Source organism: Ricinus communis, chromosome 5, assembly GCF_019578655.1.
Source record: "Ricinus communis isolate WT05 ecotype wild-type chromosome 5, ASM1957865v1, whole genome shotgun sequence".
In the NCBI taxonomy this organism is placed as follows: Eukaryota; Viridiplantae; Streptophyta; class Magnoliopsida; order Malpighiales; family Euphorbiaceae; genus Ricinus; species Ricinus communis.
In genome coordinates, this window is record NC_063260.1 from 20,498,637 (window position 1) to 20,512,828 (window position 14,192).

Sequence of the window (14,192 nt, forward strand, 5' to 3'; positions counted from 1 at the left end):
CTTTAAGATCAAAAGAAATAGTAATGATCAAGTGGAGCGGTTTCGTGCAAGAATGGTGGTGAAAGGATATGCTCAGAAGGAGGGGATTGACTTCAACGAAATATTTTTTCCTGTGGTTTGATTAACAACTGTTCGAGTAATCTTGCGATGTGTGCTACATTTGACTTACATCTAGAGCAGCTGTATGTGAAAATAACTTTTCTTCATGGAGATCTTGAGGAAGAAATTTATATGCTCCAGCCATAAGGTTTTGAAGAAAAAGGAAAACGGAACTTGGTTTGTAGGTTGAATAAATCTCTATACGGTCTAAAGCAGGCGCCGAGTTGTTGGTATAAGAGATTTGATTCCTTCATCATGAGCCTTGGATACAACAGACTTAATGCAGACCCTTGTGCATATTTCAAGAGGTTTGGTAAGTGATTTTATTATCTTTATTGTTGTATATAGATGACATGTTGGTAGCAGGCCCCAACAAAGATCATATTGAAGAACTAAAGGCATTGTTGGCTAGAGAATTCGAAATAAAGGACTTAGGACCAACAAACAAGATTCTAGGGATGCAAATTCACCGAAACAAAAACAATAGGAAGATTTAGCTTTCTCAGAAAAATTATTTGAAGAAGATCTTACGACGCTTCAATATGCAAGATTGTAAGTCAATTTCTACTCCACTTCCTGTTAGTTTCAAATTATCCTCCAGTATGAGTCCTAGCAGTGAAGAATGAAGGATAAAAATGTCTCAAGTACCGTATGCATCAGTAGTTGGGAGTTTAATGTTCGCGATGATTTGTACAAGAACAAACATTGCACATGCAGTAAGAGTAGTAAGTTAGTACATGGTGAATCCTGGCAGAGAGCATTGGAATGCTGTAAAGAGGATCCTAAGATATGTTGGGGGAGCCTCAAATGTTGCATTGTGTTATGGAGGATCAGACTTTATTATCAGAGGATGTGTTGACTCAGATTATGCAGGTAATCTTGATAAAAATAAATCTACTACAGGGTATGTGTTCACACTTACTGGCGGAGCTGTGAGCTGGATATCAAAACTGCAGTCAGTTGTGGCGACATCAACAACAGAAGCAGAATATGTAGCAACTACACAAGCTAGTAAGAAGCAGTATGGTTGAAAATGATGATGGAGGAACTCGGGTACGAACAAGAGCATATTCTTCTGTTCTGTGACAGTCAGAGTGCCTTGCATCTCGCAAGGAATCCAGCTTTTCATTCAAAGTCAAAACACATACGAGTCCAGTATCACTTCATTCATGAAAAAGTGGAAGAGGGCACTGTGGATATGCAGAATATTCATACTAAAGACAACCTAATAGATTTTTTGACTAAGGTAGTTAACACTGATAAATTTATTTGGTGTCAATCTTTTAGTGGCCTCACAAAAGCATAAGGAACATGGAAAGGTAAGGAAGAAAGAACGGTGTGAAGATCTGACTGATCCTCAATCAAATCTTCAAGTGGGAAATTGTTAATATTTAGGGAGTTTGTATCTCTCCCACATTCCTAAGTTATTAAGTTTGAGAAGTATTTTTCCTACATTGCTAAGTTAATAATTTTGAGGTACCTTCCAAGCCTATATAATAGAGGCCTTACTTTGTTATTCATTCATTCCAAAAATAAGAGAAAAATATTAGAGAGTTAAGTAATTATTTTTTTTCTTATTATAAAAAAAGAATTTTAATGTTTTCTCCTTTATAAATAGAGAGATTGTAACTCCTATTATTTTATTATAGTGAAATTCTTCTATCATTGCCAGTGGTTTTTATCCTAATTTATTTAGGAGTTTTTCACGTAAATCTGTGTATTATATTGTGTATTTTATTTTTTTTTATCTTTATTTTCTCAAATTATCAGCTGTAATTTTGCTCTATCAAGTTTATATTTTTTTACATAGACTTGTTCTATTAATAAAGCAGATATCTGAAAAAATCTACTCGGTTGATATTTTATTCAATACTTTTATATTATAAAATTATAAAATTATTTAAAAAATATAAAAATATTTATTTATTGAAATTAATTAATATAAAATAAAAATAAAAATAAAAAGAAACCACTTTCAATTTAACGAAATTTTCAAGGAGAATAAAAGAAAAGGAGAGAGTAGTTTGATATGATTATTGGAGGAGGATAATGAAAACATAAAGCTTTCTCTTTCATCTACTAATTTATTGCCTGAATTTATGCAATCCTAAGAACCAATAAGTATGTAAGTTACTTCAGCCTATTGATTTAATAAGAAGGACTCGAAAATAAATAGGTCTTCCCTTATCCTGTTTGGTGAAGGAAAAAGGAAAGAAACGCTAAATGGTTTTAGCACAGGACAAAACAGGTTGACTCTTTGACATTCGGCTTGAATCTATCTCTATTTATATTACTATCCCCAACACCTTACTTCTCTGTCCCAAAATTGCTCTTCTTCTCATTTCACTACTCTCTTCAGTTTTCTTGGAAAACTAAAAGAGACGCACTTCTCTCTCTCTCTCTCTCTCTCCCCTTTTTCTCTCTTAAAAACAAGAATCATTTTGGCAAATCAAAACAAAATTTTCTTTGCTAAGTCTCACATATTTGTTTCTTGTGTTTTTAGAACTGAGTCAATACTAGAGGGAATTAAAAGAAAAGGCTTGTTATAGTTCTTGTTCCTGTTTTGCTTTCAAGAATGGAAGGTGGTGTGCCTCCAGGGGTAGATCCTTCTGCTTTTAGACAGCTGTTCTCTATGATATGGAGAAATCCTTATATTTTTCGTCTTGCTGTTTCTGCTGGCATTGGTGGTTTTCTCTTTGGTTATGACACAGGTTCTACTCCTTTCTTTTTAATCTCATTATTACAATTGTTGTTTAGAAACAGACAAATGTTCTTTAAACTATTACATGTTTGTTGATGACTACGTTGATAAATAGTAGTATACAGTATTTATGTTTTTTTTTTCTTAAATTTTGTGCAGGAGTTATTTCTGGTGCCCTTCTTTACATTAGAGATGACTTCAAGTCTGTTGACAGGAAAACTGTACTACAGGTGGGTTTTCTAATTAAAAAAGAAAATCTTTTATTAGAAGTGTCCCTCTTTCTTTCTTTAATTTTTTTTTTTTTAAATCATGTTTTTACCCGTCAGCTCACCCTTTTGAGTCTTGCAATCAATAATCTCCTTGTACAAATAATAGGACTTTGCCAGCACAGTCTAAGCTTAGCTTTGTGGGTTATGGTGAAATCAGTGACAGAAAAGCTGGATTTTGTTGGATAGCTTAATATCTTATTAGCTGTGTACATTATCTTTTAGTCGGCTTTGTGTCGTATTTTAATTTTAAATCTAAATAGTTGAATGGGGGCCTGTTCTTTTCTTCTTCTTCATAAACCAGATCCCACAAGGAATCTAAATTGTGATAGCAGAAATCTGAACAGATCCAAGAATTGCAGACAAGTGTCCATGCATTATTGATAGTGAAATTTCTGGTTTTGGGCTTTGAATAGCCCAAGAATTTAAAACAAACGAGATCTGGGTAGGCACAAAAAGTTGCCACAGCCCAGCTTGATAAATGGCTCTATCTGCATCCATGAATTTTTCTTTTTCAGAAACAATTAAGAGTAAAGAAAGAAGAACTACACCGGCCTGCAAAAAAATAAAAAAATAATAATAATAATAATAACACGAGGAAGAATTCACTTTGAGCCTAATTTTCAAAATTTAGCACACTGGACTAAGCTGCACTGAGTTCATAAAGATTTGGCAGTGGTCATGATTGTCTTTTAAGAACTCGCGTAATTCCTGACATGAATGTTGTAGCTTTTTATATATGTGGACCAAGCAAGCCCTTTTAGACTTTAGTACAATACTTAGAACTCAGCTGTGGTACCAATGTATTATCGAAAACAATCTTGATACTAAGTATGTCAAGATATGCAAAATAACAAAAAATATATGCTAATAATATTATGTTCAAATTATATACAGGAAACCATCGTGAGCATGGCAGTTGCTGGAGCAATCATAGGAGCAGCAACTGGTGGTTGGTCGAATGATCGTTGGGGAAGGAAAATTACGCTGATTGTGGCGGATATCCTGTTTTTCATCGGAGCTGTTTTCATGTGTGCTGCTCCCGGCCCGATACTTCTCATCATTGGTCGAGTTTTTGTTGGACTTGGTGTTGGAATGGCTTCAATGACAGCCCCTCTGTACATTTCTGAGGCTTCTCCTGCAAAAATTCGAGGTGCCCTTGTCAGTACCAACGGACTTCTCATTACTGGCGGCCAGTTTATTTCTTATCTTATCAACCTGGCCTTTACTAAGGTAAGAACCATAGCAAAGAACCTGAAACTGAGTTCCAGAATTAGTCCATTTGTCCTGCCATATAAATAGATGGTATAGCATTAACTAAGGATATTTCTTTTTTGTTTTTCTTTTCGGTCTAGGTCCCAGGGACATGGCGATGGATGCTTGGAGTTGCAGGACTTCCAGCTCTGTTGCAGTTCATTCTCATGATATTTCTTCCAGAATCACCCCGTTGGCTATACCGCAAGGTTCCCATCTTATTCTTTTGTAACGGGTGCTTTGCTTTCAATAACAGGCAATCATATGCTTACAAGATCTAAGGTTTTCATATCACAGGGTAGGGAAGAAGAAGCCAAAGCCATTCTGAGGAAAATATACCCTGCTGAAGAAGTTGAGCAAGAAATTATGGATCTAAAGGATTCAATTGACAAAGAGATTATGGAAGCAGGAGATTCTGAGAAGATTAGCATCAGGAATTTATGTAAAACCAAAACAGTGAGAAGAGGGCTAATTGCTGGTGTCGGCCTTCAGGTTTTCCAGCAGTTTGTAGGAATTAACACAGTTATGTACTATAGTCCTACTATAATTCAGTTGGCTGGTTATGCATCCAACCAAACTGCTCTGCTGCTCTCACTTGTCACTGCCGGACTCAATGCAGCATGCACTGTCTTCAGCATTTTGTTTATTGACTCTTTTGGAAGGAAGAAGCTGCTGATCGGAAGTTTAATTGGTGTAATAATTTCACTTGGTCTTTTATCAGGAATTTTCCATGAGACTACGACTCACTCGCCAATGGTTATGCCTGCTGAATTTCGCTATGCAAATTCTACCTGCCTTGATTACGCTTCTGCTATAAATGCTGCTTCTTGGGACTGTATGACATGCTTGAAAGCAACACATCCGGACTGTGGATTTTGTGCTTCAAGTACTGATAAGGTAAAATAAAAACCTCTCCTGTTACAAATCAATTTTTCTTGCTAGCTTCCTTACCAACTATCGTTGCCACTGTGGCAGTTACAACCTGGGATGTGTTTAGTATCAACTGATGCAGTAAAGGATCTTTGCCATAGCGACCACAGAGAATGGTACACTAGAGGATGTCCAAGCAAATATGGATGGGTCGCCCTAATAGGTCTGGCAGCATATATTATTTTCTTTGCTCCAGGAATGGGTACAGTGCCATGGATTGTAAACTCTGAAATCTATCCTTTAAGATTCAGAGGGGTTTGTGGAGGTATAGCAGCCACAGCAAATTGGATCTCCAATCTCATTGTTGCTCAGTCCTTCTTATCCATGACACAGGCTATTGGGACTTCGTGGACATTTTTAACGTTTGGAGTAATATCAGTACTAGCCTTGATCTTTGTCTTAGTCTGTGTACCTGAAACAAAGGGGCTACCGATCGAGGAGGTCGAGAAAATGCTGGAGCTCAGATCTCTACATTACAAGTTCTGGGAAAAGGAGTCTGAACATGAACTAGATGAGAAGAAGCCTTCAGAAGCCTAATTTTAGTGGTAGACTAAATATATGATCATAGTAACTCATAGAAGATACATAACTTTCTTGACATATGAATTTGTCCTCCTAATTTGAGCTTTTGTTTGGAATTTTTGACAATGCTCAGAATAGTTGCCTAGATTATTATTCAAACTAGGCAACTATAGATGTAATGAACATGAATAAATCTCCTATACTATACATATTGCCTCCATTAACCAAACCATATTTGATTATTGTTCATGATCCATTTTCTCCATCAATGGTCAGTTCGTGATTTGCATAGGAGCTAATGAATGGGAGGATCCAAAGAAATGAGGCATTGTTATGCATGAAGGGCCAGCTTATGAAATCAATACATAATTAATAGGATGAATATCTTTTTACACACATAATTAATAGGCATTGTTATGCGTAATTTTATAATTTTATTTATTAATTTATTGATTAATAAGTTACATTCCTAATTAAACAGTAACTCTAATTCTAAGAAATAATATATTAATTGAATTTAATATTATATTAACTAATAAATAATTTTTTAATTCGATAATGATACTAATTCTATTATTAAAATAGCATATCAATTATATTTGAATATTAACTAACTAATAAATTAGTTTTTTGAATTAGGTAATAATTCTAATTCTAGAAAATAATATTTTTTATATTATATTTAATAATCAATTAATTTAATTAATTACACAATACATTTTTAATCCTAAAAGGGTAATATCAATTATAATATAAGTTATATAATATTAAAATTAATTAATAAATATTTTTGAATAATGTTAGTATTTAATAGAATTTTAAAAAAATTAAGAAGGTTTTTAATAGTTTGCTAAATTAATATTAAAGATTAAAAAATTTATTAAATTATATCTAATAATTTAATTTTATAATAAAAATAATAATAATGATTGTGCAATACACAAGTAAAACGAGTAATATTATATAAACCTTTTCAAAATTCTCTTAATCATACTAATTAAAAAAAGAAATTTATGAAAAGAATTAGATATTTTTGGTAAAAAGAATGTCGAACTATATATCAACCATAGCACTCTTGAGTCTAAAATTTTTGCTTTGGTCCTTTAATTACGTGTCTATGCATTAAAAAGATTAGAATTTTGAAAAAGGAAAATTAAGTAAAAAGAGCGGAAGGAAAAAGGTTTAGAAAAATTGATGGAAACATAAGATACATAACTCATAATGCCTGATTTTGACAGTTTCTCAAAAAAGAAGAAATGATGATAGGAATAACAATTATTAGGGCATTAAGTTTTTGTAAAGGAGAATGCATTAATACAGGCAGCTACCCTAAAATAGTATCAAAGATTGCCAATTCCTTTATGATTTCGCCCAAATATTTCTTTTTTCTTTTTCCTTCTCTTTAAATACATAATTGCTCTTATTTTTTTATAAATTAATATATTTAGATTTTAATAATAAAATCATTTCATATTAAATCAAATCAACTATTATGATACTTCTAAAAATTTATAATTTTATTTTAAAAATTTAACTTATTTTATTTCTAATAAAATTAAAAATATATTATTAATTTAATTAAAATATGATTTAATGAAAAGGAAGGAACTTTTTTTGTATGTTTCCCTTTTATTTTTTATTTAAATTATAGATTTAATATTAATAAAGAACAGACACAGAAAAATCTAGAAAGGCTTTACCATTTTTTTTGTTTGTTTTTACTTAATATCTCATTTCTCTTTGTTTATTCTCTTGACTACCATTGTTAATTAGTTGTATCTGTTTCATTTAAACCTTGATTATTAAAGATAATAACTGCAAATTATTATTCCTTATAGCAATGTCCCCCTGCATCTATAAGTTTTTATTTATTAGTCGAATCATGTTAGGTTTATATTTTTTATCAATTTGTTGTAAACTTTATGAATATTCTTAAGAATCTAAGATTCGAATCTTACTATAACAGTCCAATAGTAAGTAAAATATCTTATTATTTAAAAAATCCATTATATTTATTTAAATATCTTATCATTTAAAAATATCCATTGTATTTATTCATAAAAAAGAATTGACGGTAGCGTGTATTTTTAAAATGTTTAAGCATCCAACACATTTATCTTCATATATGTATTGCCTAACTTTAAGTTCTGATTAACATATTTATTAAATTTTTGAAAATAAAATGTATTATGAGAATTACTTAATTAAGTACAATATTGAGATTCTTAATTAATTGGAATGTTTCATAAAAGAAATCAAGTAGTATTCTAATAATATAGGTCAGTGAATTAATTTCAGGTTTTATTGAATAAATCAAGAAAAATAGTTTAAGAAAAATGAATATATAAAATGATGGAAGGAATTCTTTTTTATTCAATGATACAAGGAAATCTTTGTTTTTTTTTTATCCAATCCGTTTCCAGATTCTGCCTTTATGCATGTCTGTAGTTTTCAAATTTTAATCAAATCCTAAAAATTCTTGTAACTTAGTAACATAGATCATTTTTACCTGATTTTAATAATAAATTCTTCATAAAGCTTGATACAAATTTAATTTTTATATTAATTTAAAAATTTAACAATAGTATTACATCATTATTATATTTCAGTAAGATTTTACTCATCATCAAGTTAAAGTTAAAGAAAGGTTAATTAAAAGGAGGAGAAAAATCCTAGTTGCTATTTCTTTTGTAGCTAACTTTAATTTTTTACTTTTTATTTTTTCTAATAATTTATTCACTCACAATAAAAATAATCAAATCATATTTTATCTTCTTTGTATGAATTAGTGAGAGTTTATAGATTTTGATTGCAATGTATAATTTATAAATTTAAATAGCAAATTATAATTTATAATATAATTTATAAATTATGTATAAATTTATAATTTTTTGATTAATTTATTACTTTATAAATTACATTCCTAATTAAATACTCGCTTTAATTTTAAAAAATAGTAAATTAATTATATTCTAATATTATATTAACTAATAAATAATTTTCAAATCAAATAATGATATTAATTCTATCCTAAAAAATAGCATATAATTACATTGTAATATTATATTAACTAATAAATTAGTTTTGTAGTTAGATAATAATTTTAGTCTAGAAAATAACATCTTAAATTATATTTTTAAAGAATGTCAAACTATATATCAACCATAACACTCTTGAGTCTAAAATCTTTGCTTTGGTCCTTTAATTACGTGTTTATGCATTAAAAAGATTAGAATTTTGAAAAAGGAAAATTAAGTAAAAAGAGCGGAAGGAAAAAGATTTAGAAAAATTGATGGAAACATAAGATACATAACTCATAATGCCTGATTTTGACAGTTTCTGAAAAAAGAAAAAATGATGATAGGAATAACAATTATTAGGGCATTAAGTTTTTGTAAAGGAGAATGCATTAATACAGGCAGCTACCCTAAAATAGTATCAAAGATTGCCAATTCCTTATTTGCCAATTCCTTTATGATTTTGCCCAAATATTTCTTTTTTCTTTTTCCTTCTCTTTAAATACATGATTGCTCTTATTTTTTTATATATATAATACTACAAATTCCTTTCACCAGTTTAGGTAAAACAAGAATGTCAGCTCAATATTTATACTATAGAAGTTCACAATTTTATTAAAAATATTTAACAAAATTTATTATTATTGTGATCAATTTGTACATACTTATAAATTAGTAGATGAAACCGTTGCCTTTTAGGATAGAAAGATTAGATTAAATGACGCGTGATAATTACCAGATTATATTCCTTAAAAGAATATTTTTCTATTTTCTAAATGATTTATTGTAATTAAGTTATAACTTTAGTTTCTAATTTTGATTTTTTGGGACTGATATGGTAAGCTACGTTATTAATCAGTATCTCACTCGTTAATTGAGAGGGAGTTTAGGATTGTAGTTGATATTAGTAATGGATAACATATAAGAGATTAATTTGCTAAATATTTATGCAACCTTTTCTTTTCTTTTTTTTGACAGAAAAGTTTATGCAACCTCAACACCAATAAATATGTATCGTGAATGCGAATTGTGGGATTCAAACTAAATCCAAAACACCAGGGCAGTTACACCATGTTCCTCCTGTCAATATTGGAATGGGGAAGTGGTCAGTTTGTAGATTTTATAGAACCATAAATATGCTGATACTCAAAATATAGTATTTGCAGATTTTACGAATCCTGTGTTCATACTCAAGAACAGATCTTAAATAGAGAATGAACTAATTGGCCTCTGCCATGCATTCACGCAAAGAAAAAGATACTGACCTTTTAATTCATTCAAGTTGTCGATTCATATTCACAAATGTATAAGGAGCTTAGGTTGAGAAAATGATCGCCTATATATATTACCATCCCCGGCATATTGATTCTGTTTCTCAGAATTCTCTTCTTCTTTTCACTTCTTCCTTCAGTTTTCTCAGAAAACACAAAGAGACGCACTTCTCTCTCTCTCTCTCTCCTTAAAAACAAACCCACAGGCTCCTTGTTTCCTTCTAGTTCTTGTTTTCTGGTTATTGTTTTGGTTTCAAGAATGGAAGGTGGTATAGCTTCAAAGGTAGATGCTGGTTCTTTTAGACTCTTATGTCTTATGATTTGGAAAAATCCTTATATTTTCCGTCTTGCTTTTTCCGCTGGCATTAGTGGTTTTCTATTTGGCTATGATACAGGTTTCTACTCTTCTTTTTTTATTTTTTTCATTTTCTTTACTATCTTTATCACATTATAATTTCAATCAGACACATGTTCTTCTAACTATGTACTACAATTTGTTGATGATAACATTGATGTATGGTATGTAGTTCGTTAATCTATGTCTTCTTCTCTGTAAAATTTTGTGCAGGAGTTATTTCTGGTGCCCTTCTTTATATTAGAGATGACTTCAAGGCTGTTGACAGGAAAACTATACTACAGGTGAAGAACTTTTTTTTTTTTTAAATAGTTTATTAAAAGTCCCTGTTTTTCATTTTTAAGTTATTTTCCTGTCATGTGTTTACCCTTCACCTACCCTTTTTGAGTCTTGCAATTAATAATTATCTTGATCAATTAATAGGCTTTTTGCATATTCTATTCCGCTGAACTTTTAAAGAATTGGCACTAATCATGGTTATCTCCCAAGAAATATGCATAATTTCTGACGAGTGGTGTAGTTTTCATGTAGACAGATAGTTAAAACCAAGTGAGCGGTGAATGTGATACCAATGCAATGTCAAAACAATCTTGATATTGAATATTTCGAAATATGCAAAATAACAAAAAGTATATGCTAACGAAATTAGGCTGAAATTATATACAGGAAACTATTGTGAGCATGGCAGTTGCTGGAGCAATCGTAGGAGCAGCAACTGGTGGCTGGTTAAGTGATCGCTGGGGAAGGAAATTTGTACTCAGTGTCGCAGATTTTCTGTTCTTCATCGGAGCTGTATTCATGTGTGTTGCTCCTGGACCAATACTTCTCATAATTGGTCGAGTTTTTGTTGGATTTGGTGTTGGAATGGCTTCAATGACAGCCCCATTATACATTTCCGAGGTTTCTCCGGCAAAAATCCGTGGTGCCCTTGTTAGTACCAGCGGACTTCTCTTTACTGGCGGCCAGTTTATTTCTTATCTTATAAACCTGGTCTTTACTAAGGTAATCTATAGCAAAGATGCTAAAACTGAGTTCCAGAAATAGTCCATCTGTTCTGTCACGTAAATATTTGGTGTAGCATTAACTAAGGATATTCCTTTTTTATTTTTTTTGGTCTAGGTTCCAGGGACATGGCGATGGATGCTTGGAGTTGCAGGACTTCCAGCACTACTGCAGTTCGTTCTAATGATATTCCTCCCAGAATCACCTCGTTGGCTATACCGCAAGGTTAGTATTCTTTTATAACGACTGCTCTTCTTTCAGTTCAGGCAATCATGTGCTGACAAGATCTATTTTTTTTCACATTACAGGGTAAGGAAGAAGAAGCCAAAGTCATTCTGAGGAAAATATACCCTGCTGAAGATGTTGAACAAGAAATTATGGATCTAAAAGATTCGATTGACAAAGAGATAATGGAAGCAGGAAATTCTGAGAAGATTAGTATCAGTAAATTATGTAAAACCAAAACAGTGAGAAGAGGACTAATTGCTGGTGTTGGCCTTCAGGTTTTCCGGCAGTTTATAGGAATTAATACAGTTATGTATTATAGTTCTACTATAATTCAGTTGGCTGGTTATGCATCTAACCAAACTGCTCTGTTGCTCTCACTTGTCACTGCTGGGTTGAATGCAGTATGCAGTATTTTCAGCATTTTGTTCATCGACTCTTTTGGAAGGAAGAAGCTGCTGATCAGCAGTTTAATTGGTGTAATAATTTCACTTGGTCTTCTATCAGGAATTTTCCACGAGACTGCCAGCCACTCGCCAATGGTTATGCCTGCTGAATTTCGTTATTCAAATTCGACCTGCCCTAGTTATGTTTCTGCTACAAATGCTGATTCTTGGAACTGCATGACATGCTTGAAAGCAACCGAATGTGGATTTTGTGCTTCAAGTCCAGATAAGGTAAAATATATACCGTTCTATGTCATCATTTTTCTTGCTGGCTTCATTACTAACCAATATTGCCGTTTTCGTTGCAGCTACAGCCTGGAATGTGTTTATCCTCGATTGATGCAGTGAAGAATCTTTGTCATAGTGACCACAGACAATGGTACACTAGAGGATGCCCAAGTAAATATGGAATTTATGCACTAGTTGGGCTTGCAATGTACATTTTTTTCTTTGCACCGGGGATGGGTACAGTGCCATGGATTGTCAACTCTGAAGTATATCCCTTAAGATTTAGAGGGGTTTGTGGAGGAATAGCAGCCACAGCAAATTGGATCTCCAATCTCATTGTTGCTCAGTCGTTCTTATCGATGACTCAGGCTATTGGAACCGCCTGGACATTCTTAACATTTGGAGTAATATCTGTATTAGGCTTGGTCTTCGTCTTAGTGTGCGTACCTGAAACAAAGGGGCTACCGATCGAGGAGATTGAGAAGATGTTGGAGCTCAGGTCTCTGCATTACAAATTCTGGGCAAAAAAGTCTGAACATGAAACTGATGAGAATAAACCCTTGGAAGTCTGATTAGTACGTAATAGAACTAAATGTGTGAATTTCGAACCTATGAAATTTGAAGAATGGGTTTCTGATACTATTAACCCATGAAAACTGGAAGTTATATAAATATGTCTCACTTTTTTCTGACAGATGGCTCAATTCCTAAAATTTGAGTCATGTTTGGAATTTTAGACAATTCTAGTTACCTAGATTATTGTTCAAATTAGGTAAATCTCAGGATGTAATGAAGCTGAATAAATTTTCTTTATTATACATATTGCCTCCATTAACTAAACCTTGTGTTATTATTTCATTTGCTCCAATTAATATGGGCAGCAGCTGCTTTAGGCATTCGTCTTTTCCTGTTTTCTTTTGTTAAAAGCATTTGCTGTTATTCTCTAATTGAAAACCTCAGATGAAACATTTATGCCGAACTGGAACTGTCTCGTTGAAGTAATACGAAGAGCGCCAGGTAAGACAATGATCCAGACAAAGCTGGTATATTATTTGGTCTAAAGAAAAGACGAGACCAAATGATGTTAACGCAAAGCTTAAACCCACCACCTGCATCTGCGGAGGAAAGCAACATGTCTAACTGGAATCCAGAGAGAAACCCTACGGCCCATATAAAGGCCCATTTTTCTATTTTTCTTGTTTTTTACGGTATAAAAGCATAATATTGGACCAGTCATTCGTTGCATGTTATTGTATGGTTATTACTAATATTTTAATTAGAATATTAGAATATAAAACTTATCAAAAAAAAAAAATTTAATTGATTAAGCTTGTTTAGTTTTAAAGTCAAAACTGCATGATAGCATCACATTACATAATCAACCCTAACATATCTTAGACCTAACTTATCAAAACTTAATTATTGCTTCCCACTTATCATTTTCTTTTCAATCACTTTTTCATGTTTAACAAACTAAGTATTATTTCTGTCGGGATTTAAAGTCATCAATGATGTCGAATTTTTTCAATAAAAATTTATGTACTGGCATTATTAATGCACCGTATAAAAAATTCGGCTTCCATTTTATGTTATACTACATAATTATTAGTGATGAGATCGACAAAAATGGATGCAATTATTTAATGGGTAGCATAAAGATTTGATTTTGTTTTTCTTTTGCCATACAATAAATAAACCATAACTGGCCTTCTCAAAACATAAACTTTGAACATCTGATCTCCTGAGTTTGGAATGAAGTGGTAGGAGAAAGATGCTTCAGATATTGGACATACATATAAAGTCAAAAACTGCAGGAACAAAAATCTTGACAATCCTACCAACGCTTCTTTTTTGTTTTCCCTTTTAATTTCATCCT

At 31.9% G+C, this 14,192-nt stretch overlaps 2 protein-coding genes across 4 annotated transcripts; both read left to right on the top strand.

The window, feature by feature from the left end:
- The first annotated feature begins 2,414 nt into the window (after positions 1-2,414).
- On the top strand, positions 2,415-5,981 carry LOC8262271 (probable inositol transporter 2). Its single transcript, XM_048374688.1, has 6 exons — positions 2,415-2,810; positions 2,960-3,030; positions 3,964-4,299; positions 4,422-4,529; positions 4,618-5,217; positions 5,296-5,981. The coding sequence occupies exons 1-6, from the start codon at positions 2,675-2,677 to the stop codon at positions 5,785-5,787; spliced, it is 1,743 nt and encodes a 580-aa protein (XP_048230645.1). The 5' UTR covers positions 2,415-2,674; the 3' UTR covers positions 5,788-5,981.
- Positions 5,982-9,096: 3,115 nt separating this feature from the next.
- On the top strand, positions 9,097-13,134 carry LOC8284052 (probable inositol transporter 2). 3 transcript variants are annotated; one of them, XM_015719483.2, is made up of 6 exons: positions 9,097-10,455; positions 10,629-10,699; positions 11,082-11,417; positions 11,535-11,642; positions 11,726-12,319; positions 12,403-13,134. In XM_015719483.2, the coding sequence occupies exons 1-6, from the start codon at positions 10,320-10,322 to the stop codon at positions 12,886-12,888; spliced, it is 1,731 nt and encodes a 576-aa protein (XP_015574969.2). In that variant the 5' UTR covers positions 9,097-10,319; the 3' UTR covers positions 12,889-13,134. The 3 variants fall into 3 exon arrangements, with proteins under 3 accessions (XP_015574969.2, XP_002519641.3, XP_048230646.1); XM_002519595.3 differs by having other exon boundaries at positions 9,103-10,455; positions 12,397-13,134; XM_048374689.1 differs by having other exon boundaries at positions 9,104-10,343; positions 12,397-13,134.
- Positions 13,135-14,192: the final 1,058 nt, after the last annotated feature.

Bases quoted from the DNA above. Each gene is read 5' to 3' on its own strand.
- LOC8262271 (XM_048374688.1), top strand. From the start codon at position 2,675: ATGGAAGGTGGTGTGCCTCCAGGGGTAGATCCTTCTGCTTTTAGACAG. The intron at 2,811-2,959 runs GTTCTACTCCTT...AATTTTGTGCAG, and splicing joins TCTCTTTGGTTATGACACAG to GAGTTATTTCTGGTGCCCTT. The intron at 3,031-3,963 runs GTGGGTTTTCTA...AATTATATACAG, and splicing joins ACAGGAAAACTGTACTACAG to GAAACCATCGTGAGCATGGC.
- LOC8284052 (XM_002519595.3), top strand. From the start codon at position 10,320: ATGGAAGGTGGTATAGCTTCAAAGGTAGATGCTGGTTCTTTTAGACTC. The intron at 10,456-10,628 runs GTTTCTACTCTT...AATTTTGTGCAG, and splicing joins TCTATTTGGCTATGATACAG to GAGTTATTTCTGGTGCCCTT. The intron at 11,643-11,725 runs GTTAGTATTCTT...TTCACATTACAG, and splicing joins CTCGTTGGCTATACCGCAAG to GGTAAGGAAGAAGAAGCCAA.